Consider the following 26,918-nt stretch of genomic DNA (forward strand, 5'->3'; position numbering starts at 1 on the left):
TGAATCCAGAGATGGGATAGCCCGAGCATGATCATTCCTAGCTTACCCAGGGGTGAATAAAGAAACTTCCCGGAGGCGAGAGGAAAAATACTCAGCTTTCCACTCCGAGAAGTGTTGCTCTGTGGTGTTTTTTGTAGAGGGTAATTACTTATAACCTTTTCCTCTTGTGTTTTCACAAAAACAAACTTGTCAATAGCACCACTACATTATCTCTGGACAAAAACAGTAAAAAAAAAAAAAAAAAAGTACATACTGTATTTATTTTCCCTTTGTATCAAATGTTTGTATCTGTGGATGTGGATGTGAAAGTCACTCTGCTGGTTGTACTGGATCCCAAGAAAACACAAGTTTGTAAAGCTTAGACACACAAGTTGGAACAGACTTACATTTACTTCCTTTACTTACATGTACAGTAGCTGCAGAAATGCCTGGATGCTGAAATTGGATGGTGTTCTTAAACTCCATCGTAAACCTAAGGAGTTAGATGATACCACCTTAGGCAACTGCGAACAGAACATACAGTACTGACTTGCCAAGTTTTTGTTTTGCCTTTTGCAGTCACTAAATATTTTCAGAATGCCACCTTACCACAATATATGTATTCCTTATGCAATTTATTAAAAAAAAACATTCTTCATCTAGAACCCCCGACAAATGTATAATGCAATGAAACGTAACGTAAACATACGCATAATTCTCATTTAGTTTATTTGTTTTTACCTTAAAACCCCCCAATGTGAACAGCAGAATGCCTCCATTTTGTACATTATGATGCTGTGGTCAAGTTGACATTTCTGATTCAGCGCAAACATTAACATCACATGCGATCAGGGTTCAAAATTCATATGTACACGCATGTGCACCTCGGGCAACACTTCCAATGTGTTTACTGCTCCAACCACATCATGATTCAGACAGGCTACATTAATTGCGCAGCTACCAGTAAGTAAACTCATTGCAGAAATAAGGATTTGTTGATTATAATTTGTAAGTACTTCAATAGCTTTAAAAAGGTAAGTATAATTTCACAGTGCTTTTTTTATAAAGTCATTTAGTATGATGTTATAATAATACAAAATGAAACACACTAGCAACTGTGTATTACACTTGTCTGGGATCACCTAACAATGATTGTTAGTTCTTTTCAAACATCCACAGATTTCACCTAAATTTACAGTACTGGAATCAGTTATGAAAACACTGGAAGGACTGCCCTCTAGATACATTATTTCATCTTTTTAGAAAACAGAAGTACTGTAAGCAAGAAACCCGTCCCTATTTTTGTTTGTTTCCATTCCACACCGCAGCAGTCTCCACCCTCATAACAACCCTGAGGTTCATCGAATCTGTCGTGGGGGTCGACTGCCATGTTCAGCTTGCCAGTAGGTGGACTCACAACCAATGGGTTTGTTTGTTAGGGTGTTTCCATAATTATTTCCAGTACTGTAAAGTACATACAGAATGTAGTATATGTCACCCCGAGAGCCCTACTGCTATGCTTACATGTCTATTTCTATCCCTGTGGCAGTTTGGGTCTGGATGGTGCCATTTATATTCATAAACATATGCATATATGGATTTTTACTGTTTTAGCCATCCCTTGCATTTAACAAACTACAAAATAGCACCATTATACAGTGGATAGGATTTCTTAATATGGTTTGAAATATATATGTACAATGATAGGACAACAATGTATAGAATAAAATATATGGAGATATGGTTGATTACACTGATACAACAGGAACTTATTACCTGAACAAAAACAGTCTGTGTGCGATTTAGAAAGCTTACATGTACTAATAATGAATTTGTAAAACATATCACTATCCAGCTAACTGTTTCATTAATATTTGAAAAAAATAGACACTTTTTATTATTTTTAAAATATATGAATTTCATTAGTCTACTTAACCGTGGTGGGTGGGTGTAATTGCTCATTTATGGACGCAACATCATAGAGGATATTGTTCTTCCTGACAGAAACTGGTTCAACTATATATGTTATAATGTGCAGATCTGAGAAGGGCAAACATACTGTGTTATCAGAGACTTTAAAATAAACAGTCTGTACAGAAGTGCAAACATTACAATTCTTAGAAGTTGCAACTGATGACACCAGGAGCTGTGGTTTGCAACCTGTGTTAACCACAGTGCACTGCAGCATTTTGTAGCAGAATCCACAGCTGGGACATTCTATAGTATTTGCTGCCCTATAAGACACCAAGGGCCTCATTTATGAAAGGGCACTAAATTTGGAGTTAGCACGCATCTAAAGTAGTGAGCCTAACGTGCGCGACAAATCTAAATGTACTGACCCATTTACTAACAGAGAACGCATTCATTTACATGCACAGTATTTGGTTACTTTACATACCATACCGTACACACTACATGTATTGTGGGTGTTAATTTAATGTGCACGATAATGTCAGAGACTTACCCGTGACCATCGTGATATCAAAAGCCCCAGCAGTCCTGGCATATCTTTTGGTCAGTAGCTTATTATGAAGGTGGCTTACACTGACCGAAAATGAGCGATCAACAGACACAGCACTCAGCAGCAGGACAGGCAGAGGCAACGTAAAGTGAAACTGCACTGCTTACCTTTTAATTTTAACTTGTATTCCTTGTCTGATGTAAAAAAAAGCCCTTTTCCTTTCTCCTTTAATGCATATACAATAAACGTAATGTTGTGCAATGGCATATTTTTCTTTTTCTTCTGCTTACTCAAGAAATATTGATTGGTGAGATGTAGCCTCAATTCTCTTCCTTGTTGGCATTGCCACCCTGCAGAGCAGGCTCCATGGATCGGGGTGACAGTGCTATGTGAGTACAATCAATAGCACACGTCCTGTCAACCTGTCCTCTGTGTAGGAAATTTAATATAATTCCCTGTGAGCTTTAGCACGGCTTTTTTTTTGTGTAAATCGCAGTTTATTAAATAGGTTGTAGTTAAAGCTGAATGACATAGTTTAAAATAAATAGTTAATACTCTAAAGCAGGAATGTCAAACATACGGCCCGCAGGGACAATTTTTGGCTGCCCGCCCATTGCTATAGAAAATTGCTTCGATGTACTGAAACTCTACCCGGATAAAATGATCTTGGTAGTGACTGACACCGAACTTTCTCCAGAGTGAATGTGTTATTCTCTCAGTGAAAACATAGACCTTGGTAGGCTAATTCGAAGATAAGGCTGATTCATAGATAACCTATTGTAGTGTGAATCATGTGTGACGTATGCAACTGTTGCCATCTTCACACAAACTGCAACCATGGCAACAGGCATGAGGAGGTAACAAGATTGAAACAGCGTGCATTGAGAAAAGCATGAAAAATATGAAGCAATCTACGCTGGATATGTTTTTCAAGAGAACTGGTAAACAATTACTGTGTTCAGCATGTAAGTGTACTTTTTATTTTTTTCATTTCTTTACTGTTTTCTTTTAAATATACAATTTAAATGTTGATCAATGTGAAGTTGTCTTGAAAGAACTACGGTACTGTATACGTGCAACGATTGCAGTTATGAAAGATTATACCATACAACGTCACTATGATACGCTGCACGAAGCAACATATTTTGAGTTTACTGGAAATTAAAGAAGTTATGGTATCTCAATGAAAAGAAAGGACATTTTTGTAACTTCAAGAAGCTATGGAAAGTGCAGAATTACCTTAGAAGAAACTAACTGGACTGGACAAAAGAGTGGACTGGCTAGCAGAGTGTTGGAAAAAATTAAAGAAAGAAATGCAGACGTACCCATTTTCTTACACTGGATTCTGCATCAACAGGTATTATGTGGAAAAGTTGCAGAATTAGAACACGTAATGAGCATTGTTATCAAGTGTGCGAGAAAAGAAGTCAAGTGTCCTGACAGAAGTCATAAAAAGGTACATTTCAAAGTGGTGCTGTTTACTATTTCACATTTTCACAGCTTGTCAGTATATATTTTTTCCAGTGCTGTTAAAAACGTTATATTTTGGAATATAAGTTAAATATTGAGACTTAGCATTATACTCTGACATTTTTTTATTAGATTTTTTTTACTGTTTTGAGATTTCCATTTATATTACAGTTGTGATATTGAGTTTCTAGGAAAGCTGCTTCTAGCTAATGTGTTTTACATAAAGTAGTATATTTTAGTATATTGGCCTACATACAATTTATATAGACATTTTCACGTACATTACGACGCGCATATATATATATATATATATATATATATATATATATATATATTTTTTTTTTTTTTTTTTTTTTACGATGTGACCCACCATGTGAACAGTCTTAACTTAAATGGCCCTTGCTGCCAGATTTTTCTGTTGAAACAAATGTTCATAACCAAGTAATTCAGCAAGATGTATTTATTTTGTGTTACTGAATCAAACGAACAAATCTCTTGAATTGATTCACTAAAATGAATTAATCAACGAATTGAGTCAGTAAAAAGAATCGAATTGCACATCACTAGTTTTCAGGCCAGAAAAAAGGGGTTTAAATAGCGTGCCTATCAGTGGTTAAAGCCTGGTTTCCAAACAAACTAATTATTGCTCACTTTAATGTGCACAATATAATTATTATTATTTGTTTATTTAGCAGACACCTTTATCCAAGGCGACTTACAGAGACTAGGGTGTGTGAACTATACACCAGCTGCAGAGTCACTTACAAATATGTCTCACCCGAAAGACGGAGCACAAGGAGGTTAAGTGACTTGCTCAGGGTCACAAAATGAGTCAGTGGTTGAGGTGGGATTTGAACTGGGGACCTCCTGGTTAAAAGCCTGTTTCTTTAACCACTGGACCACACAGCCTCCTATATAATTATTGCCCTTTAGTAAATATGGTGTGAATGAAGCTCATCTCATTATTCAGCGCGGGGTGCCTCATTTAAATACATTATCATCCATTACCATACAAATCACATATTCACTCTGATTATCATAGTATAGCACAATAAAATTAGTGTGCACTATAATATGCCCAGTATTTTGCGCGATAATGAATACAATTGCAATAGTAAATACGGAAATCATTAATGTGCACAGTAATTGCAATTATCGTGCACCATAAAGTGTAGCACCCTTTCGTAAATGAGGCTCAATGTATGGTCTCAGACACATGCATCACACCTGCCTTTTCAGGATATGTGTGCCCAAAGTCATTGGAACAGATGCCAAGGTTCTTATTGAAACTGATAAAAAAAAAAGACAAAATACAATCCAGGTCTTATTAATCATTAATCACGTTACAGTTTAAACATTACTCATGTACAAGCCTGCTGCATTTTGGGTGCCAATTCCAGATTAAGATTAACTTCAATTGGTGGTTGTGAATTTATCTTCCATGAAAGTGTAGGGGGAATGGCACTGATTAGTCAGGCACAGAGCACTATAAAGACTTATCGTCAAAACGTTTGTCTAAACTTGTTGGGTGCAAATTCACTTTGAAGCACGTACATGCTTACGTCTTAATCATTAATTTGGAAATCCCACCGAAATTGGTAAAATAGTTTTTTCAAACAACAAAAGAAAGAACCTAAATCATTTAAGGTAAAATGGATACACTGCTAACAAGTGTTTCTTCTTTGGCTAAATGAGTTGAGATTGTATAACTAGAGCTCTCGCTGTACCCTACCATAACGACAATACAGAATTGATATGTTTCATGTCACACTGTAATTATTTTTTGTTTTCCTGAAGGAGGGGTTGTGAATATGTGTTTCAAATAAAAAATCTTAAAGTCCACTGCTGTATTTGAACCTCTTTGTCCTCAAGTCCATTTATCCATTGTTCCAGCATTGCTGCTACTCTGGTGCCAATCTCCTTTGCTCAAGGTCTGCACAAGCAGAGCCACATGAACTCCAGGACACTGAGAAGCTGCTTTGAAAAGGCTAGTGCACAGAAATGGGGTCACGCGTCACTGCCCAGATCTTCGTGGCTATATTGGTTCAGTACATTTTTAGTAAAGTGATTTTCCTACCAATAACACATTGCACTGTTAAACAGCAGAAAGCCCTCCACCTGCATTTCCACTACTGAGCTCATTTATATTACGTTTCACCAGTTTGCATGAACAATACAGTGAACCATTCTGCAATGGCACATTCCCCTCTTTTAATTGTTATTATTTTTATTATTATTATTATATTTAATTTTACTCTGGATTTTGCTCTTCTACATCCGGTAGTTCCTGTTGCCTGTGTTCCCGCGGCTGGAATTCTTCGAATGTACCTCCTAGAACAGATAAGAAAGAATGGGTTCATTAATCTTCCTCGGTACTCAAAAAACACATTAAATAAACAGCATTTCCATTGCAAACCTTTTTCTGTTTAAGTTGAGTTCAAGAGTCTTTTAGTAGTGATTTCATACTTTTGCTTTTAAATGCCCATCTGCGTGAAGTGGATAGTGTGTACCTTGAATAAAACTAAAAAGTATCTTAGTCTATGAGACCAATAGTGATGTTCCAGACTGACTGATAAAAGTGCTTTGTATTAAAATAGCATCCATAACTATTAAACACACTTCATAATGCAGTTTAGAAATTCTGAAAGAAACGTAATGAGTTTAATGACAAACGTTACAACTAGAAAACTTTTGTAATGTCTGTATTAATATACAAGCTCTGCTGCTAGAAAGCTTTCTAATTCTGTGTTGGTATCAGGGGAAGCTGGGCCTTCCCTTAAAGCCTGAATAAACCAACCTGTTTTGTTTGTGCTGTGTCAGCAAACAATAAACAGTGTGCATGCACTGAACTTTACTCTTGATTTGTATGATATACCCAATTGTTAACATAAGAAATGCCTTTTGCTTAATTCTCATGCTGAATCATGCATACCTACAGGTATGGCCAAAAGTTTTGCATCACTTTATAGAATTAAGTAACTTTGCTTCATAAAGTTGAATGAAACCTGCTGAATAATGTTACGTTAGTATATTGAATTACAAACTGTTTTGTAGTATTCCATATACTTAATGTAAAAATTGAAAAAGTGATATTTCAAAATCTAACATTAAATACTGTACTACTATTATTGTTTCCTGTAGATTTTACGACATCATATATATATATATATATATATATATATATATATATATATATACACACACACACACACACACACATATATATATATATATATATATATATATATATATATATATATATATATATATATATATATATATATATATATAAATATATCTACATACAGTGCCTTGCAAAAGTATTCAGACCCCTGACCAATTCTCTCATATTACTGAACTACAAATGGTACATTGAAATTTCGTTCTGTTTGATATTTTATTTTAAAACACTGAAACTCAAAATCAATTATTGTAAGGTGACATTGGTTTTATGTTGGGAAATATTTTTAAGAAAAATAATAAACTGAAATATCTTGCTTGCATAAGTATTCAACCCCTGTGCTGTGGAAGCTCCCAGTTTACACCGATGAAAGAAATTGCCCGAACAAGGACACAATTACCTTACCATTGGCCTCCACCTGTGAACCATTAAAGTTGCTGTCACATTTTCTGCATAAAAACCCCACTGTTGAAGGATCATTGGTCAGGCTGTGAATCTGAAGGAAAATGAAGACCAAAGAGCATTCTACAGAAGTTAGAGATAAAGTAATACAAATGCATAGATTAGGGAAAGGGTACAAAATAATATCCAAGTGTTTGGATATCCCAGTGATCACAGTTGGATCAATAATCAGGAAGTGGAAGCTGCATCACACCACCCAGGCACTGCCAAGAAAAGGCCGTCCCTCAAAACTCAGTACTCAAACAAGAAGGAGACTTGTGAGAGAAGCCACAGAGAGGCCAAGAATCACTTTGAAGGAGCCACAGAGTTCAGTAGCTGGGAGTGGAGTAATGGTGCACCAGTCAACCATATCAAGAGCTCTGCATAACACTGGCCTGTATGGGAGGGTGGCAAGAAAGAAGCCGTTACTCAAAAAGTACCATCTGAAAGCACGTCTGGAGTTTGCCAGAAAGCATGAGAGTGACCCAGCTGCGATGTGGGAAAAGGTTTTGTGGTCAGATGAGACCAAGATAGAGCTTTTTGGCCAAAACTCAAAGCGCTATGTGTGGCGCAAACCTAACACTGCCCATGCCTCAAGACACACCATCCCTACAGTGAAGTATGGTGGTGGCAGCATAATGCTGTGTGGATGCTTCTCATCAGCAGGGACTGGGCTTCTTGTTAAAACTGAAGGAAGAATGGAAGAATTGAAGGTGCAAAATATTTTTTATTGTGACACAGAAGATAATTAAACAAAAAAAAAAGACATTTGTTGGTTGCATAAGTATTCACCCCCCTGAGTCAATACTTGGTAGAAGCACCTTTGGCAACAATTACAGCTGTGAGTCTTTTTGGGTAAGTCTCTACCAGCTTTGCACATCTGGATCCTGCAATTTTTGCCCATTCTTCTGTCAAGTTGGATGGGTACCGTTGGTGAACAGCAATTTTCAAGTCTTGCCACAGATTCTCAATCGGATTGAGGTCTGGGCTTTGACTGGGCCATTCTAAGACATTCAGGTTCTTGTTTTTAAACCACTCCAGTGTAGCTTTGGCTGTGTGTTTAGGGTCATTGTCCTGCTGGAAGGTGAACCTCCGCCCCAGTCCCAGGTCTCTTGCAGACTGAAACAGGTTTTCCTCTAGAATTTCCCTGTATTTGGCTCCATCCATCTTGCCCTCAATCCTGATCAGTTTCCCAGTCCCTGCCAATGAAAAGCATCCTCAGAACAAGATGCTGCCACCACCATGCTTCACAGTGGGGATGGGGTTCTCAGGGTGATGAGCAGTGTTGGCTTTGCGCCACACATAGAGTTTTGCGCTAAGGCCAAAAAGTTCAGTTTTGGTCTCATCAGACCAGAGAACTTTTTTCCACATGTTTGCTGTGTCTCCCACATGCCTTTTGGCAAAATCCAAACGGGATTTGATATGGGTTTTTTTTCAGCAATGACTTTCTTCTCGCCACTCTTCCATAAAGCCCAGCTTTGTGGAGCGTCCGGGTTATAGTTGTCCCATGGACGGTTTCTTCCATCTCAGCTGTGGATCTCTCCAGCTCCTTCAGAGTTACCATTGGCCTCTTGGTTGCTTCTCTGTCTAATGCCCTCCTTACCTGGTCACTGAGTTTTGGTGGACTGCCTTCTCTAGGCAGAGTCGCGGTTCTGCCATACACTTTCCATTTTTTAATAATGGATTTAACGGTGCTCCGGGGGATGTTCAAAGTTTGGGATATTTTTTTATAACCCAACCCTGATTGGTGCTTCTCCAGAACTGTATCCCGGACTTGTTTTGATAGCTCCTTGGTCTTCATGATGCTGTTTGTTTAGATATGCTCTCTAACAAACTCTGGGGCCTTCTAGAAACAGGTGTATTTAATCTGAGATCATGTGACACTTTAATTGCACAAAGGGGGACTCTATTCAACTAATTATGTGACTTCTGAAGGCAATTGGTTGAACCAGAGCTTATTTAGGGGTGTCACAGCAAAGGGGGTGAATACTTATGCTATGGAGACTTTTCAGTTTTTTATTTGTAAATAATTTTGAAAAATATGTAGATTTTTTTCCCCACTTCGACATTATGGACTATTTTGTGTAGATCAGTGACAAAAAATCCTAATTAAATCCATTTTAATTCCAGGTTGTAACACTACAAAATGTGGAAAAGTCCAAGGGGGGTAAATACTTATGCAAGGCACTGTATATATATATATATATATATATATATATATATATATATATATATATACACAGTGCTCACCCGTTATAATGCGCCTCATTATAGTGCGGAATCGGTTATAACACGGTAGGGTCGTGGCTCCCTTTTGCTTCTAATGCCATTACAGTAGCCCTTTTATACTCGTTATAAAGAGGAACATAAATAGCACGGTCTTGTAACTATGGCTCCCCACTATAGCATTATAAAGGGTGAGCACTATATATATAAATATTATTTTATTTTATTTTATTAGTTTTTTAAAATTACGTTTTAATCATAAAATTCCAGGTTATGCAAAACATTTGGCCATAGCTGTGCAAAAGGAAACCCTCATAAACTCCCACTTCTTAATAATTGCCCATACTTATTGCATAAAATATCACAAGCAAAATGTGCAGCACTGAATGAAAGGTCATCACACTTGAAAACACATACCTTGCAAGATGGCTGGCTATTACCAGATATATGTTTCTGTAAACAGATTAAAAAATATATTTTTCTTATAAACCTTATACTTTCCAACTATCTCAGCAATAGAGATGCACAAATACAATATTTTAGAAAGATTGGTAGTATTGTATTAAGCAGAAATACAAACGGAATCAAAGAAAACAAAACACAATTTAAACGGGGAAGTAGTTTGAGCCGTGATAACTTTACTTTTTGCACATTTCTATTCCATGACAATTCTCCTGTAAGCAACTAAAATCTGAACCCCAGTTCCAAGCTCCTAGATTACAATATACAGTAGAGCATCCTACCCCAGCTAAACCCCCAAAACAGACACAGAGAATCCTTGAAAAAAAAAATCTAAATAGGGTTTCATTGGAAACTGGCAGGTTCTTTCAATAAAGCACCCTAAAATGGAAAGAGAATTATCAGATTGGCTCAGCCCTACCTTTTGAGCTTTCGGCATATCGGTATGGCGCTGGGCACGTACAGAGCGTGAGGATTTGGCTGGCTTAACAGGCGCACAGTACATCTCCAGTCGCCTCAGGTCACAGCTCTGGAAGCAGCACTCGTTCACGATGCCCCTGTGGTGTGGCCGCCTCGTGCTGGCCCCATAGCCTGTTGGTTTGTCTGTGGAGGACAGTGAGATGGGCTTTACTAGCACACACTGCATCACAGCCACTAAGGCATTAACATGGTCTTCTGTAAAATAGCAGCTAATGTTCCCTTTAGATCATTTGACTTTTTTTTGCATTGATTCATAAAGCACATACATACTTGTAGGTTATTTTCAAGAGTTATTTGGCATCTATATGACATTTTGCAGTTGATTTCCTGAACACCTTGCAAACTCATCACATTCCGACCTCTATCACACCTAGTAGATATAATAAAAGTTTATCTAAAGTCGGTAAGTAAATGGTTCCTATGAATATGCTGGCTAAAGTACATCAACATGAAACTATTCAGTGGTTGCCATGTGCTTACAATGGTGTTTATGACAATGGTTCTTTGAGTCTATCACATTGCACAATGTGGACCATTTTTGGCAGCTTAGCTAACCTAATCAAATGCAGACATTTCATGTTTTACAGCTCATGCTTCAAGATGTAACAGGAACCAGTAGGAAGGACTGTAGCATTAATGTTTTCCTTTACACCTCCAGCAGGAGCAGCAGGGATGTTTATCACCATCCTCTTTAAACACACTGAGGAGAGTATCTGGCGCCTAGGCCTTATCACTTTCCAAGTTTGTTTATTTGTTTATTGTATTTATTTATCAGGGACACATCCAATTATAACATAAGTGTCACTTACATGACACAAGATGCATTGCATTTTCAATTAATTTCCACTGACAGTCCCTGGGCAGACATTGATAACAACTGTAATAAATCTCCATATTACTTCTACTCTAAACTATAACAATAACCTCCTATTGAATATTTGATTAAAAATACATACAAAATTAAAGTCATAGAGTGGCTGTGACACATCAACGGGGATATAATGGCCGCAGCTGTCTGTACCTTAGAGTTGAATCTGTATCTAGAGAAACACTTATCCAACTGTAAGGAAACTTGCTTAAGACAGAATTTCGGAGTATATAGAGGCACCTGTCTCTATATGCAGATCACTGTTTTACTTTTTCATTATAAAGATAGCTTTAATTTTGTATTCACAGCTGTGAATGTATGTTACTGGCCTGCTTGCTTTACTCCAGTCCAGGTCCTTCTTCAGTCCCAGTCACACACATTCCCCCTGTCTCACTGCACTGCCACCCCTGTAGCTGCTCCTTTTCACTCAAATTATGTCTCCAGCTTTCCCCTTTTAGCCATTGCCAAGGAATCAGGCAACTTGGCTGGAGACTTGAGATAGGAACACTGAATTCTTTGTTAATAGAACAAAAGACATAGAATTAAGACAAAGTAAAAATGTACTGCACATTGGATCTTTGTTATGGAGGTTGTAATCTGAATAACCCTTTGCTGACCTTTGGGGGCAGTTCTTACTGCTGATACTTAGATCAGTTTTCAGTCCCTTCCGGCAACTGGTGTTCACAGAGTCTTTTTTTTCATATGAAATATGTGTACAGAATCTGCACAGTAATGCAGTCTTATTGGTTTCAGTTGTGCATCACTTTAAATGAGGAAAAATCAGGTGTGTAGTGAGCGACCTGGTAGAAAAAAAATAATAATCAAATCACCTTTAAAAAGTTATCCAAACTGACAACAAGTTGTGTGTGGTTTCATGGACTGCATTCATCCATGCTATTACAATTTTCCTGGCTTGGTGAACCATGCCGAAAAGAATGGCTCTTCAGACTTAGCATAAGGGTGGCATACAGCTATTGCAGTCGGTGCCGGTCTGTATAGTCAGGAGAATTTGCATACTTCTCAGGTATTCAGTTCCATTTTGAACCTAAATGTCAGATATACCTAACCAACAGACATTTGTCACCTGTTCATATATATATATATATATATAGGCATATAAAAGGAATTACATGAAAACTCAGTCTCATGTGGAAATTAATTGCTATTAATTGAAGCCTCCTCCAGCTTACTTGCCTTAAGTTGTTTGTCCATATAAACTAAGTACTTGTTTTTGACATGCTGTTTATTGATTTTATTGTGTGTGTTGGATAGTATGTGTTAAAATGTCACAAATTATTGTGTACATATTTTACTATGGGGGGGGGGGGGGGGGGGGGGAATCTGGTATTGCAGCCCGTCTGTCAATGAAAAAAAAAGAAATTGATGGTCCTTTAGCGGTCGTTATAAGCAAATTTGACAGTGCTGTCGAATCTAAACCTGTGCCTGTTTAAACCCCTAAAGTCAAAAGCATCCTAAAAATATCTTGACACAAATCAAGGTCATTGCTACCTGTCCCTCAAACTCATACCCACTGTTTTTCAAAAACACTGTGATTCTGCTGAACAAGCAGCTGGAGCCAAGAAAATAATCAGCTAAAACAGATTAGAAAATGGCGTATTCGGAAGGATTAGTGCCTCTGATCTCTATAAACAAAGGGTTGTGTCTGTGAGCTTTGTAAACAAACATGGAAAAATACTTTAATGCAATAGACATGTTGCCATGTGTGACACGCAGTTCTAGGGCAGATCTCTCATTGTGCCTTTTCATTTTTAAACCCTTGTCATCACAACTGTCCAGTCCTGGCTGTTCATGTACAGGAGCCTGGATTATTCTGTGTTGATTGTCACTTATATTTGTAAACAGTTGTAAATGCTGTTGCTGTCCAGAAGAAGCTCTATGTACAGTGCCTTGCGAAAGTATTCGGCCCCCTTGAACTTTGCGACCTTTTGCCACATTTCAGGCTTCAAACATAAAGATATGAAACTGTAATTTTTTGTGAAGAATCAACAACAAGTGGGACACAATCATGAAGTGGAACGAAATTTATTGGATATTTCAAACTTTTTTAACAAATAAAAAACTGAAAAATTGGGCGTGCAAAATTATTCAGCCCCTTTACTTTCAGTGCAGCAAACTCTCTCCAGAAGTTCAGTGAGGATCTCTGAATGATCCAATGTTGACCTAAATGACTAATGATGATAAATAGAATCCACCTGTGTGTAATCAAGTCTCCGTATAAATGCACCTGCACTGTGATAGTCTCAGAGGTCCGTTTAAAGCGCAGAGAGCATCATGAAGAACAAGGAACACACCAGGCAGGTCCGAGATACTGTTGTGGAGAAGTTTAAAGCCGGATTTGGATACAAAAAGATTTCCCAAGCTTTAAACATCCCAAGGAGCACTGTGCAAGCGATAATATTGAAATGGAAGGAGTATCAGACCACTGCAAATCTACCAAGACCTGGCCGTCCCTCTAAACTTTCAGCTCATACAAGGAGAAGACTGATCAGAGATGCAGCCAAGAGGCCCATGATCACTCTGGATGAACTGCAGAGATCTACAGCTGAGGTGGGAGACTCTGTCCATAGGACAACAATCAGTCGTATACTGCACAAATCTGGCCTTTATGGAAGAGTGGCAAGAAGAAAGCCATTTCTTAAAGATATCCATAAAAAGTGTCGTTTACAGTTTGCCACAAGCCACCTGGGAGACACACCAAACATGTGGAAGAAGGTGCTCTGGTCAGATGAAACCAAAATCGAACTTTTTGGCAACAATGCAAAACGTTATGTTTGGCGTAAAAGCAACACAGCTCATCACCCTGAACACACCATCCCCACTGTCAAACATGGTGGTGGCAGCATCATGGTTTGGGCCTGCTTTTCTTCAGCAGGGACAGGGAAGATGGTTAAAATTGATGGGAAGATGGATGGAGCCAAATACAGGACCATTCTGGAAGAAAACCTGATGGAGTCTGCAAAAGACCTGAGACTGGGACGGAGATTTGTCTTCCAACAAGACAATGATCCAAAACATAAAGCAAAATCTACAATGGAATGGTTCACAAATAAACATATCCAGGTGTTAGAATGGCCAAGTCAAAGTCCAGACCTGAATCCAATCGAGAATCTGTGGAAAGAACTGAAAACTGCTGTTCACAAATGCTCTCCATCCAACCTCACTGAGCTCGAGCTGTTTTGCAAGGAGGAATGGGCAAAAATTTCAGTCTCTCGATGTGCAAAACTGATAGAGACATACCCCAAGCGACTTACAGCTGTAATCGCAGCAAAAGGTGGCGCTACAAAGTATTAACTTAAGGGGGCTGAATAATTTTGCACGCCCAATTTTTCAGTTTTTTATTTGTTAAAAAAGTTTGAAATATCCAATAAATTTCGTTCCACTTCATGATTGTGTCCCACTTGTTGTTGATTCTTCACAAAAAATTACAGTTTCATATCTTTATGTTTGAAGCCTGAAATGTGGCAAAAGGTCGCAAAGTTCAAGGGGGCCGAATACTTTCGCAAGGCACTGTATATACTGTTTGAAAAGAACAAACCAAGGATAAAGACCCAAAGAGATGGACTAATGTTATTATTTATCTAAATTATAAGATTATTAAAAAAAAAAAAAAAAGTAATACAAAAAATCCTATCAAGCTGTTCACTTCTGTACGTGTATGATATGGATAAGTATATATTAAACTAGACACAAAAAAAATGACCAGGAATGCATTAGCAAATTAAATTTCATAATGATAGATGTATAATATTTATCAAATTGCAGTACATTCAGATATGGAACAACAGGAAATGCCAAAAATGTAAGAAACACTGCCTTGACCCTTCCCTTACAAAATTATCCATCAAGCTGCCAGCACCATTGGTTATTATTATTATTATTATTATTTATTTTTTAGCAGACGCCCTTATCCAGGGCGACTTACAATTGTTACAAGATATCACATTATACAGATTCACATTATTTTACATACATTATACAGATATCACATTATTTTACATACAATTCCCCATTTATACAGTTGGGTTTTTACTGGAGCAATCTAGGTAACGTACCTTGCCCAAGGGTACAACAGCAGTGTCCCCCACTGGGGACTGAACCCACAACCCTCCGGTCAAGAGTCCAGAGCCCTAACCACTACTCCACACTGATGCCCTGGTTGTTTATAAAATGTTATTGTTGTCCTCTGCAAGTATAGAATAAACCAAATATGTAATAAACCTACATAAGATCCATTACAATTCAATTCAGCAACATCATCTACGGATCAGACTCTCCCTCCCCTAGTTGCTATGACCCTTCCTCAACATAAATCTTTTGCCTCAAAGTCAAACAAGCTTCAATGAATGAACTCCCCCTGGTGGCTGCTGAACATCCACGCAAAGTGTCATTAAGTTTGGGTGATAGCTTGTGAAAGTACAGCTACAGTATTAGCCAAATCAATCGGGGTCAAGAACTCAGGCATAAACAGGTCACCATGGCACAATGTAAAGATGTCTCAAATCCACTGTTAACCTGACACCAATGAGACCCCTATTGAAAAACTTTGCGATTGATGAAAAACCTTAAACCTAGACCACTAGATTTTATTTTTGAGCAGGGGGGGGGGGGGGGGGTAGCTGGTGGCTCTTCATGAAAAGAAAATACTTTCTGCTTTTGCTCCTTTTGTGGAGACAAAATACAATAATTAAAACAAAGAATGGGTACACCACACACCAAAAAAAATTAAATTTAACAGTGAATGTTTATATGTGATTTGGTTTAGCATGTCAATTATTAAAAAAAAAGACTACATCTACACATATTTCTTTGTAAATACTGAGAAAATGAGTTTAATATAATATACTTTTATTTATTTTCATTTTTAATAAAATATTCTCAGTTATATTGTGAATGTGATTATTATTATTGGTCAACATTATTAAAAGAAAGAAGCATCATTTTACAGAAATACTATACCAGTGTGTGGCGCTCCCTGTCACTTTGACTAAAATTAAGGTGAAATAGAGATAGACATACCATCAGTTTCCAAGTGTTCTGCTATTTCTTGCCATATGACTTTTTATTGTCTTTATAACCACTAACACTGGCATCATAAAGAACATTATATTTTTCGACATGAATAATTCAATTCTCATTGATGTCCATTTTTTAAATTTATTTCTGTGGTCATTTCTGTGTGAGTGAGACAGTGACAGTCTGACAACCACTACTTTTGACCTTATTTCTGATTGGTCCATTGTGATGCGAACAGCGCGTAGCGCAAATAGAACTAAAACAAATGTATTTCTATATTCGCTCACTTCGCTTGCAGTGTGCATTACTCCATTTAAATCAATAGTTTTAATTATTTTGTATTTGCTCACTCACGTCGTTCGCGTCCAGTGTGCAAAGCCCTTTAACAGACTAAAACTGGGTAGACAACAAAAACTGTAAGAAACCCTCAGAATTGTGAAAAACCATGAGTTTCAAAGATAGACCTTGAGACTTGACATGTTTGTAAGAGGAAGATTCTGAACTGAACGGTCTGCGCTTTTAATTACAGGCCACCTCCCACTGAGTATTTAATTTAAGAAGCTGCTGTATAAAACCAGTGAATCTTTCCAAGCTGTCATTCAAGCTTTCATCCTGTCAGGTTGGTAACCCTTCCTGTTCAAATGGAACTAATTAGGGTGCTAAGGAGGCTGTGGAAAGTGTGCTTCATTCACACCTTCTTCCAGGAGCTTTCCTGTGACGAGATGGAAACGGTCTGGCTAGTGTAGAGAAGGAATGGAAAGCATTTCTGCAAGGCCCAGGATGACATCTGTAAAGCAGGAGAGCCCTGTCATGGGAGGCAACTGGAAAGAAATGTGTTCCAGCCTGGGGTTAGCATCCTAAATGAGTAACACACTAATACAACTGGGAAATTATTTAATGTATTCTCTGGGACCAATACAATGCTCAAGAGGGTGAGCACCTTGCCAGCACAGCACAATTTACAGGTCTGGATCTGAATCCAGTGATGGAAAGTCATTGTCCCTGCCAATAAAATTCCATTGTTGGCAGGAGAAATGCTTTGCTGTACAGATTATTATGGGGTTTTTTTGTTTTTTTTTATGCTGTCAAGGTCTGAGATAAGATAGGTAAATGATAATTATACCTGGAACTATTTACCTAAGCATAATACCTGGGATGTAATTGTACGCCTAGTTTACTGTAGGCTACACTTTGTTTTTATAGGCCCACAAGGGGTCTATAAAAAGCAGTCTGGAACTGGTGCCTTGTGCTGCCTGCTGAGTGTCAATGAGTTTATACTGCTGTTGGAGCAATGAAAGAGCTATAGACCTGAAAGTAAACTCTATTCTTATAGACATGGATTTTGAACTAAACTGGATTTCTTCCAGCTCTGGAACAGATGGCTTGTTGTGCAGTTTGCCTATTCCACAGTTCTTCTTACATATTATACAGGATGATTCACAGACAAAGCTTTGTAGGTAAAAGCCAAAAAATGTGATTTGTATAATATGCAGTGGGCTACATGGTCTATTTATATGTGGACTGAACTAACTTGGTACTGACAGTCATATAGTGGACAAACAGACAAGTGCAATACTCTGGAAGACTTTAGTTGATAGACAAAGAGAAGGAGATTTTATTGGACGAACTAAACAATAATTAATCACAAGCTTTTATTATTATTATTAATTTCTTAGCAGACACCCTTATCCAGGGCGACTTACAATTGTTACAAGATATCACATTATTTTTACATACAACTACATTATTTATTTTTATTATTATTTATTTATTTATTTATTTATTTATTTTTTTACACATTCTTTTTTACATACAATTATACAGTAGGGGTTTTGCTGAAGCAATCTAGGTAAAGTACCTTGCTCAAGGGTACAGCAGCAGTGTCCCCCACCTTGGATTGAACCCACAACCCCACACTGCTGTAGGTCTCTTCTACAGGTGAAAGTAGGAAAGAGAGATTGATGTTTACATTCAAAGGTGGCATCAGAATTTTAACAAAAACAGCCCATTTTGAATAACTACAGTTCCTAAGTAACAAATGTTCGTTGATAGATGAAATGGTAGCCATATTAGTCCAGAGGTGACAGACAAAGAGAAGGAGATGTGATGCCTTTTATTGGACTAACTAAACAAAAATTAATCACGAGCTTTCAAGTCCTCAAAGGTCTCTTCTTCACGTGAAAGTAGGAAAGAGACCTTTGAGGTCTTAAAAGCTTGTGATTAATTTTTGTTTAGTTAGTCCAATAAAAGGTATCACATCTCCTTATTTTTGTCTAAGTAACAAATGGAAGCCATAAATCCCAATTCCTTCAAACCAAGTGAAAACCACACTTATTCAACTCTTGGTACCACAAACACATTAAGGTGGTTGTAATGAGAGGTCATAACATTGTAGCTCACAAGCATGTACTGTATAACTCAACCATGCCATGACCCCAAGGCAAAATAGGAAAAGACAGAAATAGTTTTATTCAACATGATTCATTGTCTAATTGTTAAAAATATACATATACTGTATATATATATATAATTTCACAGGGCAGGAGCCAGGGCTGCGAGAGCAAGGGAATGTTTTTTGCAATTTAGGATTGGAGGCTCGGCCTCTAGACAGGGAAGAGAAAGAAAAGGACGGGCCGGACTCCAACCGAGAGAGCCTTCCCTATGGAGTCAAGGCTAGCCCTAATGGCCTCCGGGCCCCTGAAAACACAGAGTCCTCTGACTTCTCGGAGAGTCGTTATAGGCGTTGCCTCGCGACTGGGTCCCAGTTACTGACCGGGTTCGACCCTCAGAGGACAGAAAGACTCATACGAAGCCTTGACATAAGAAGGAAAAGAGAATCTGAAAAACAGAAATAGTTGTTAGTTATGGGACTCGAACACTAAGAGTATGAGGGCCATGTCCCAGGAGGATAAAGGAGGAAGTAAGACAGAGCCTTCTTACTTAAGGCAAGATATAGCGCATGAGCTGCGAAAGAATAGTGTGGCCAGTGGTCCCCCCTGACCACACAAAGTACCTGTGGAGTTACTGGAACTCAACAGGTATGCCCCCAAAAGATGGACCACCGGCTCCCCACTGAACCCACACCTGTGAAGACAAACAAAGACTGTGTGCCAATGTATAATATAAAAGCAAGAAGAGAAAAACAATGACAAATAAATAAAAAACTAAAAATAGATGGTTAGTGGAACGAGCTATGTGTTGGCCACCCACTCGGCGGAGAGAAAAACAACCCTTCTATTAGGAGAAAACCTCTGGTGGTCCTGGCGGAGAGGACGCCCTCACTCCGGGCATGCTAGCTACAGACTGCTGTGCTGCAGTGATATCGGATAGCAGCAACTGGATGTATCCTGAAGGAGTGTGTGGTGTAGAATTGGGGAGAAGACCTGCCCTGTTGACAAAAGGGGAGAGGTGGGAAGAGCGGAGAGGTGGGAAGAGCCCAGGGTGATTCCGAGGAATTCTAGTCGGGTTGCTGGGCCAATGGTTTTAGCTTCATAGAGTGGGACGTCTACTGAAGAAAACAAGGATCGCCGATTGGAGATTGCTTAAGCAGGGGTGTAGGAAGGGGGGGATATAAGGAGAAAGTCATCTTCCCGGCAGATCCCGAACAGGTGGCAAAGGGAGGGATGAATGGGCATGACTTTAAAATGTCTGAAATATCCACTTTTGTGAGCCAGGTGAAAATGAAATATTCACCTTCCTAAGTGAGAGGGCGTGACGTCGGATGGCTTCTGCTAATTGAGAGCCTGAAGTGGATGCTGTAGCCAAGTTGTATTCAGGAACACTGATAGTTGGGACTGGGGATGGGGCCAAGGCTGTCTGAGCAGTGGCAAGTGAGGGAGCCGATGACGCGGACGATACAGTGAAGGTGGGGGTGGAGACTGGCACATGCGAGGCAGAAGGAGAACTGAAATGGTGGTGGAGCGATTGTCTATGTCATCTAAACAAATGTTAATTGCAGACAAAGCGTTTGCAAACTGCTGCATAAACTGCTTCATGTCGTCCATAATTTTCTGATGCAGCTCTGCCATAGCGTCTTCAGCTGAAGGTAGCTGCTGGGCTTCTGTTATACTTGCAGGCGGCTCTGGAGTGGTGTCGTATGTGGTTGCAGCTGCTGATGATCGAGAAGGGGCGGGGCGGCAAGTGGAGAAAATGGGCTTTGCTGAAACAGACACAAAAGTAGAAAAAAAGTGGTTTGATCGCTTCTAGATGGGATTTGGATCCTTACATCAAATAACGTTTTTAATAGTCTGATTATGGGCCAGTCCTTAAAGAAAAAATGGGCAAGGAAGGAATCTTGTCTGCATTTCCTTTTGGAACGGTGCGGCTGGGGAGGCCCTGGGTCAGGGGCTGAAACAAAGGAAGGAAATGTCGTTGGAGGGATCAAGATGTTTCATGGACTCTCGCGGTCAGAAGAGTAAGAGGTGGGTTGATCCATGCTCAGTGTCGGATCCATTCTTGGTTCGGTAATCAAGTCGGGAAGTTGTGCTGCGAGTTTTCAAAGCCGGGTTGGGTTGTCGTGCTGCAAGGTCAAAGCCAAATTGGGAAGTCGTACAAAATAAGGTTCAAGGCCAGATCAGGTACTCAAAGGTTCAGGAGTCAAAAATTGAATCAGGGAAGTCAGACAAGCAATCACTTTAATATTCTCTCTCTCTCTCTCTCTCTCTCTCTCTCTACGGGCAAAAAAGCAAGTCAAGAGAAAGAGCTGAGCTGTGACTGGTTTTAAATAGGGAGTCAATGATGATAGGCAGTGAAATTAGGAAGGGGCGTAGCCCTGGCTCACACCCCCCAAACTCCACTGAAGTTATACATTGTGTCTACGATTGCCCGAAGATACTGATTAAATTGTGACCATAAAGTCGTTTAGCCATCCTAAATACCTGTTTAAAATGTTTTTCATTTTATGTCAGAGGAGTATAATATTATTCTACATGCTAAAAGAAATCTCACCTTACATGGGAATTCAATAAATGTCAATTTTATGCCTGTTCTGATGTTTTCTAAACACGAGGAAGAAATGGAAATATCAAATTATGTTTTGGAGTAGGTTTTTTTTTCTTTCTTTCATGAAGTACATTTATATTGTCCTGTATAAACCTGGCCCTGAAACATTTGTGGTATAATCAGAAAAATTAATTTCCTCAGTCTGACTGCTGGAAGTATATAAGATCACAAGCATCCTGTGTTCGGGAACTCAGGAGTTGATTAGGGCATTATTCAAAGGGAAAAGTTCAACTTTTCAATCCACCATAATGAAATTCTGGCAAAATACGCTGAGAAAACTTCTGCAGGAAGCTTTCTGGACTCCCATTACATACTCTGATTTCCCCTTTCAGCATGAATCAGGGATAAGGTTGCAACAAAGGTTCTAATGTATTGCTGTTTTGTATTTTTCCATGATTATTATTACCCGGTTCTCTAACCCCCCCCCCCCCCCCCCAAACATTTTTAATTAAAAATGGTGGTAAATAACTAGCAGCGTGGTAAATAATACAGCATTCTGATAAAATAACCTATGGTAAGCCACAGTGGCTCAATGGGCTGACTCTGGGATGTGACACCTTTTACCAGTAGTTTCTAATCAATCAAGGTTAGAACTGATTGTAAAATTCAATACAGAGGTTGTTAGGAGGCCTAAGTGAAAGGCATTCTGTGTTCTGTTTGTTTTCTCAGTGTGAACATGGATGAGCAAAGTTACACAGTTCACTACACAAAAGCAGTCTTTACAGAATAGTTTTCATTCTAGCTATTATACTTAACATCTGAACCCAGTTCAGGACATGGAGACTGAATCACACTCTCACCTCCTTAACAGAGTGGTGCCTCTAGGGCAGGACTGAAGCACACTGGTGGGGCACATTGGCAACGCACACACTGCAGCTTCCCACACTTTATCAGCTCTGCAGGTCTCTAGTGCCTTTAACCCATCAGCTTTAACAAGCAGTAAAACATCTGCCTGAAAGTTTTCAACTCCCTTGACACTCAAGGCTTGCACTCATTTAATCCCAGTATCTTAAAGGAAAAATATTTTTTCTCTTAACCACAAAACACCAGCACCGGTGCTTGTTAAGTAACTCTAAAAAATTATAACATGCATCAATGCCTGGAGGTCTCAATAAAATCGCTTTTTTTGTCCAAATTTGTGTGGTCTCTCTCAGATGTATACACTGGCTTTGCAACTGCCAAAGCTAATCAAATACTGAACTGCAAATAATTATGTCAAGGCACATACATAGGAACATGCAACATAATGGCCAATAGACTGGCTGTGCCAAAAGTGGCGTCACTCAAGAATTTTTCTTGGTATTTAAGGTTCAGTGAAAAAGTAAGAGTGGCAGGTGCGGCCAAATGCTCCTTTATGTGACTATTTTTCTATCCACCGTAAAAGCAGACAAGCCATTAAAATGTATAATCTCAGTGTTTCGAAAATAAAATGACAAATTGCAGCTTTTTGGGTTGGCAAATCTGCTATTAGTGTTTCTACTCGAATTCTGAGCTGTTGTCCAGGATTGAGATAAAGAGGAACAGCACGAATAGTCTAGTCATCTTTATTTGGCCCAAAACTGAAACAAGAGAGGCCAGATAATATTAACTGTGAATGGACTTTAAGTGCTGTGCCTTGGACAGTGTGGGAGGATTGCCTAAACCATACACTGCCGGTCACACACACTGCTGGTCACACACACTGCTGGTCACACACACTGCCGGTCACACACACTGCTGGTCACACACACTGTCGGTCACACACACTGCTGGTCACACACACTGCTGGTCACACACACTGCCGGTCACACACACTGCTGGTCACACACACTGCCGGTCACACACACTGCTGGTCACACACACTGCTGGTCACACACACTGTCGGTCACACACACTGCTGGTCACACACACTGCTGGTCACACACACTGCCGGTCACACACACTGCTGGTCACACACACTGCCGGTCACACACACTGCCGGTCACACACACTGCCGGTCACATACATTGCCGGTCACACACACTGCCGGTCACACACACTGCTGGTCACACACACTGCCGGTCACACACACTGCCGGTCACATACATTGCCGGTCACACACACTGCCGGTCACACACACTGCTGGTCACACACACTGCCGGTCACATACACTGCTGGTCACACACACTGCTGGTCACATACACTATTGCACTGTTTAGGGAGGAAGATTTATTCATCTGAATTTCAAATTTTGGTCTGGCACAGCTGATTTTAATGGAAAATATGTTACCCAAATCTTAGAATCAGTTTTCTAAACTTTCTTTTACAGAGGAAGAAAAGAAAAATCTGCACTATTGACTACCACTTCCATCTCCTTTCTCCAAGATCCAAAACATAAGCCAATGCCACAAATAACACTTACCTTAATCAGGATGTAAAACATAAACCTTTTCATTTCTACATCTGCATGCCATATACAGTAAAACAGACAAACCAATGTGACACTTTGATGTAGCTGGTATGTTACTGGCTGCATTGTAAGGAAACGTTGCACTATTCCACTGCTCTGCCTGTTTTTGTACTGGCTCTATCTCACTTGCTTTGGGTAATAACAAGTATAACTTCTTCCTCACAATTCCTTCATCATTTTAATAATTTGCTCAGTTATCCTGCGAGTGGACTACAGATTCATTTGATCTGTGTAGCAAGGCAGAGGCTAGGAGTGGAGCGAACCAGCAACCACACACAAAGCTTCTAACTTTATCTCACCTGCAGGTGTCAGAATCTCACACTACACGTGCTTCAGGCATCGTGAGCTTTATCGTCACTTTGCCACATTAATGAGGTCCAGCTGTACATGAAGAGAATCTAAAGTTTAAATGGACTTCAACAGTGTCAAAGCTAAGATATAGTATGTTCAATCTACAGAAATAAGATACTGTATGTTACTATATATTGTTATTCTGATGCTTTTAAAAGGCTTGGCTATTCAGACCCTGGACTACAATTCAGCAAAGAAAATCATTCAGAAAGCCATTAAACACGGGAAACATAATAAGCATAACAAAACAATAAAAAGCAAACTTACTGAAATAGAAGCCTCTCTCCCCACACACAAACTGAAGAGTGTCCACAAGCTCAGCTCCGCACAGAGTCTCCGAGCCGGCTGCAGCAGCCTGAGTCAGGCACAGAACACACAGGAGCAAGTAGAGTACATGGGTACAGGACAAAGAGCACATCTTAAACTGCAACCAATAAGAAAGGGAGATAAGCCTTTTAATAGCACGCATCCAAACCTTTGTAGAGTGCAACTCGGACTATAGCCTTGAGCACACTTGTGACACATACCGTCCTTTTATCATTATTTGTATACTGGCTCTGTCAACCTATCCAGCCAACTGGATATTTATAAACTTTGAATGAATATGTGTACAGATACACAGATGATAAATATTAATACATTAAACTGAATGTGTGAACAACCAACCAAGTCTTTCATATCAACTTTTTACACCCCAAAATATGAAACTGCCCCCACCCCCAAACTATAAAGTTCTATGTAGTCGAGAAAAGTCATACACAAGTCCATGGGAAAAAGTGTGTTTCTTACAACTGACAGCCAATGCATCTTCTTTGAAACTGGCCAAACATTAGGCTTGATGGCACCTCAGGTGTTTTATCCCAGCTGTGATGCTTTAATGTAGCTGCCCAGTTGAATTTATGATTCTTAAAGCTTGAAATGCATTCATTATTATTCTCTTTATTTTATTATTCTCTAAATGGCAAAATTATTAAGGGACCATTAGTTAAAAAATGTCTCCACCTTTTCCATCACCACAAACCTCTGGTATCAGTTGCAAAAAGTCAGAAGAGCATTAAAGAGATGGAAAGCCAAATATATAACCATATTAAAAAACATCAACTATGCTCGAGTGCAAATAATACCCAAGTAAATAAATATATACAAGTCACTTTATATCATCAAAGTAGCATTTTATAAATTCAATAATTTGATAAATGCAAAATATAATTTTTTGATTATGATAGATCTTTATTTATTTATTTATTTATTTACTTATTTATTTTCCATACTTATTCTCACAGCAATATTTGATTTGTATCTGCAAATGGTGGCTAACTTTTGTTTCCAGGGGAAAAAAACATATGGAATATAAACTTTGTAACATAAGAAAGCAATCGCGGTAGGTCCACAGCACCAAAAATGCTCATAATCTGACGAACGGCAGTCTTGCATGCTTAAATGTGAGCTACATGGATGGAAAATTGCAAACTTGCCAAACCCACCAGAAGCAGCCAGGGAATCTCGACTAGCCAAATTTACATAATAAAGAAAATGTACACTAGCGCCCGCCTACATCAGTGTTATAAATTGGAACTTCAACCAGCTTTGCAAAGGGCATCTGGGGTAAAATAAATAAATAAATAAATAAAATCCTTTCCTTTTTGTTTAAAAGTGAATGTATTATTTGCCATTTATGCACAGTCAGCTATTTCACATCAAACCCTGCAGTCCTGAGATACATAACTAAGGCGATTCTTTAGGTAGTGCTGCAGACGGCAGTCAAAACGCTTGTGCATATAAATAATTTGTTACATGACATGAAGTAAAATATTCTCAATTTATAATATGCATATCACTCACTTTTTTTATGCCTGCTATATAAATGCACATAATTAGTGATATTTTAACTTTATTTATGTATGCTAGTCAAACAATAACAAAAATATTGTAAAATAATAAAACAAATTATTGTCATACAATGAACTTTTGCAGCTATGGTATAATTTTAAAACCTCACTAAATAGGAATTGTTGTTTCTCGACATTTGCACACGGTCAGCGTTCTTTCCACAAACAAAAAAACATTTAAAAGCACAGCAAAAAAAAAAAAAAAACACATAAATAAAATAAAACGTTAACAGTCAGAGACAGCAAACCGTCGCGTTACCTTGAAGACATCACACAAGTGCCACTGATGGAAGACTGAATGCCTGCTGGACATCCCCATGGATCCCTAAACTACAAAGAGCAGCACAATAAATGTGTTTGAAGTCATTAAAAAAAAAAAAAAATCCACAGCGAAATAGGATGAGATGTGGCGAGCAATGTCACATTTCAATATTCAGACTTGCATTGCGCAGCCTCTTCTACTCTGGTTTTTGTAGAGGGAAGCGAGATTTAGCAAACAGAAGAGGGATTTAGAGAAAATCCTCACATTTATCTACATTACACAGACATTTTCGACAGGAAACAGCTGGGGGAACATTTGCTTTCTCCTCTGGCAAAGTTATTCATTAAGGACTTTTGGGCACAATTACAAATAACGTCATAGCGCATTT

General features: G+C 38.8%; 1 protein-coding gene across 2 annotated transcripts; it reads right to left on the reverse strand.

Moving 5' to 3' along the window:
- Positions 1-4,289: 4,289 nt before the first annotated feature.
- Positions 4,290-26,918, reverse strand: igf1 (insulin-like growth factor 1). Of its 2 annotated transcripts, XM_034032300.3 has the most exons (5): positions 26,528-26,918; positions 24,647-24,803; positions 10,639-10,820; positions 10,176-10,211; positions 4,290-6,241 (listed from the first exon to the last, which is right to left on the reverse strand). In XM_034032300.3, exons 1-5 carry the CDS (start codon positions 26,585-26,587, stop codon positions 6,182-6,184), a joined length of 495 nt encoding a protein of 164 aa, XP_033888191.3. In that variant the 5' UTR covers positions 26,588-26,918; the 3' UTR covers positions 4,290-6,181. The 2 variants fall into 2 exon arrangements, with proteins under 2 accessions (XP_033888191.3, XP_033888192.3); XM_034032301.3 differs by lacking the exon at positions 10,176-10,211.

The sequence above is a fragment of the Acipenser ruthenus genome, chromosome 14 (genome assembly GCF_902713425.1).
Source record: "Acipenser ruthenus chromosome 14, fAciRut3.2 maternal haplotype, whole genome shotgun sequence".
Classification (NCBI taxonomy): domain Eukaryota; kingdom Metazoa; phylum Chordata; class Actinopteri; order Acipenseriformes; family Acipenseridae; genus Acipenser; species Acipenser ruthenus.

Bases quoted from the DNA above. Each gene is read 5' to 3' on its own strand.
- igf1 (XM_034032300.3), bottom strand. From the start codon at position 26,587: ATGGGGATGTCCAGCAGGCATTCAGTCTTCCATCAGTGGCACTTGTGT. The intron at 10,821-24,646 runs GTAAGTTTGCTT...TGTCCTCCACAG, and splicing joins GGAGAGAGGCTTCTATTTCA to ACAAACCAACAGGCTATGGG. The intron at 10,212-10,638 runs GTAGGGCTGAGC...ATCTGTTTACAG, and splicing joins ATATGCCGAAAGCTCAAAAG to AAACATATATCTGGTAATAG.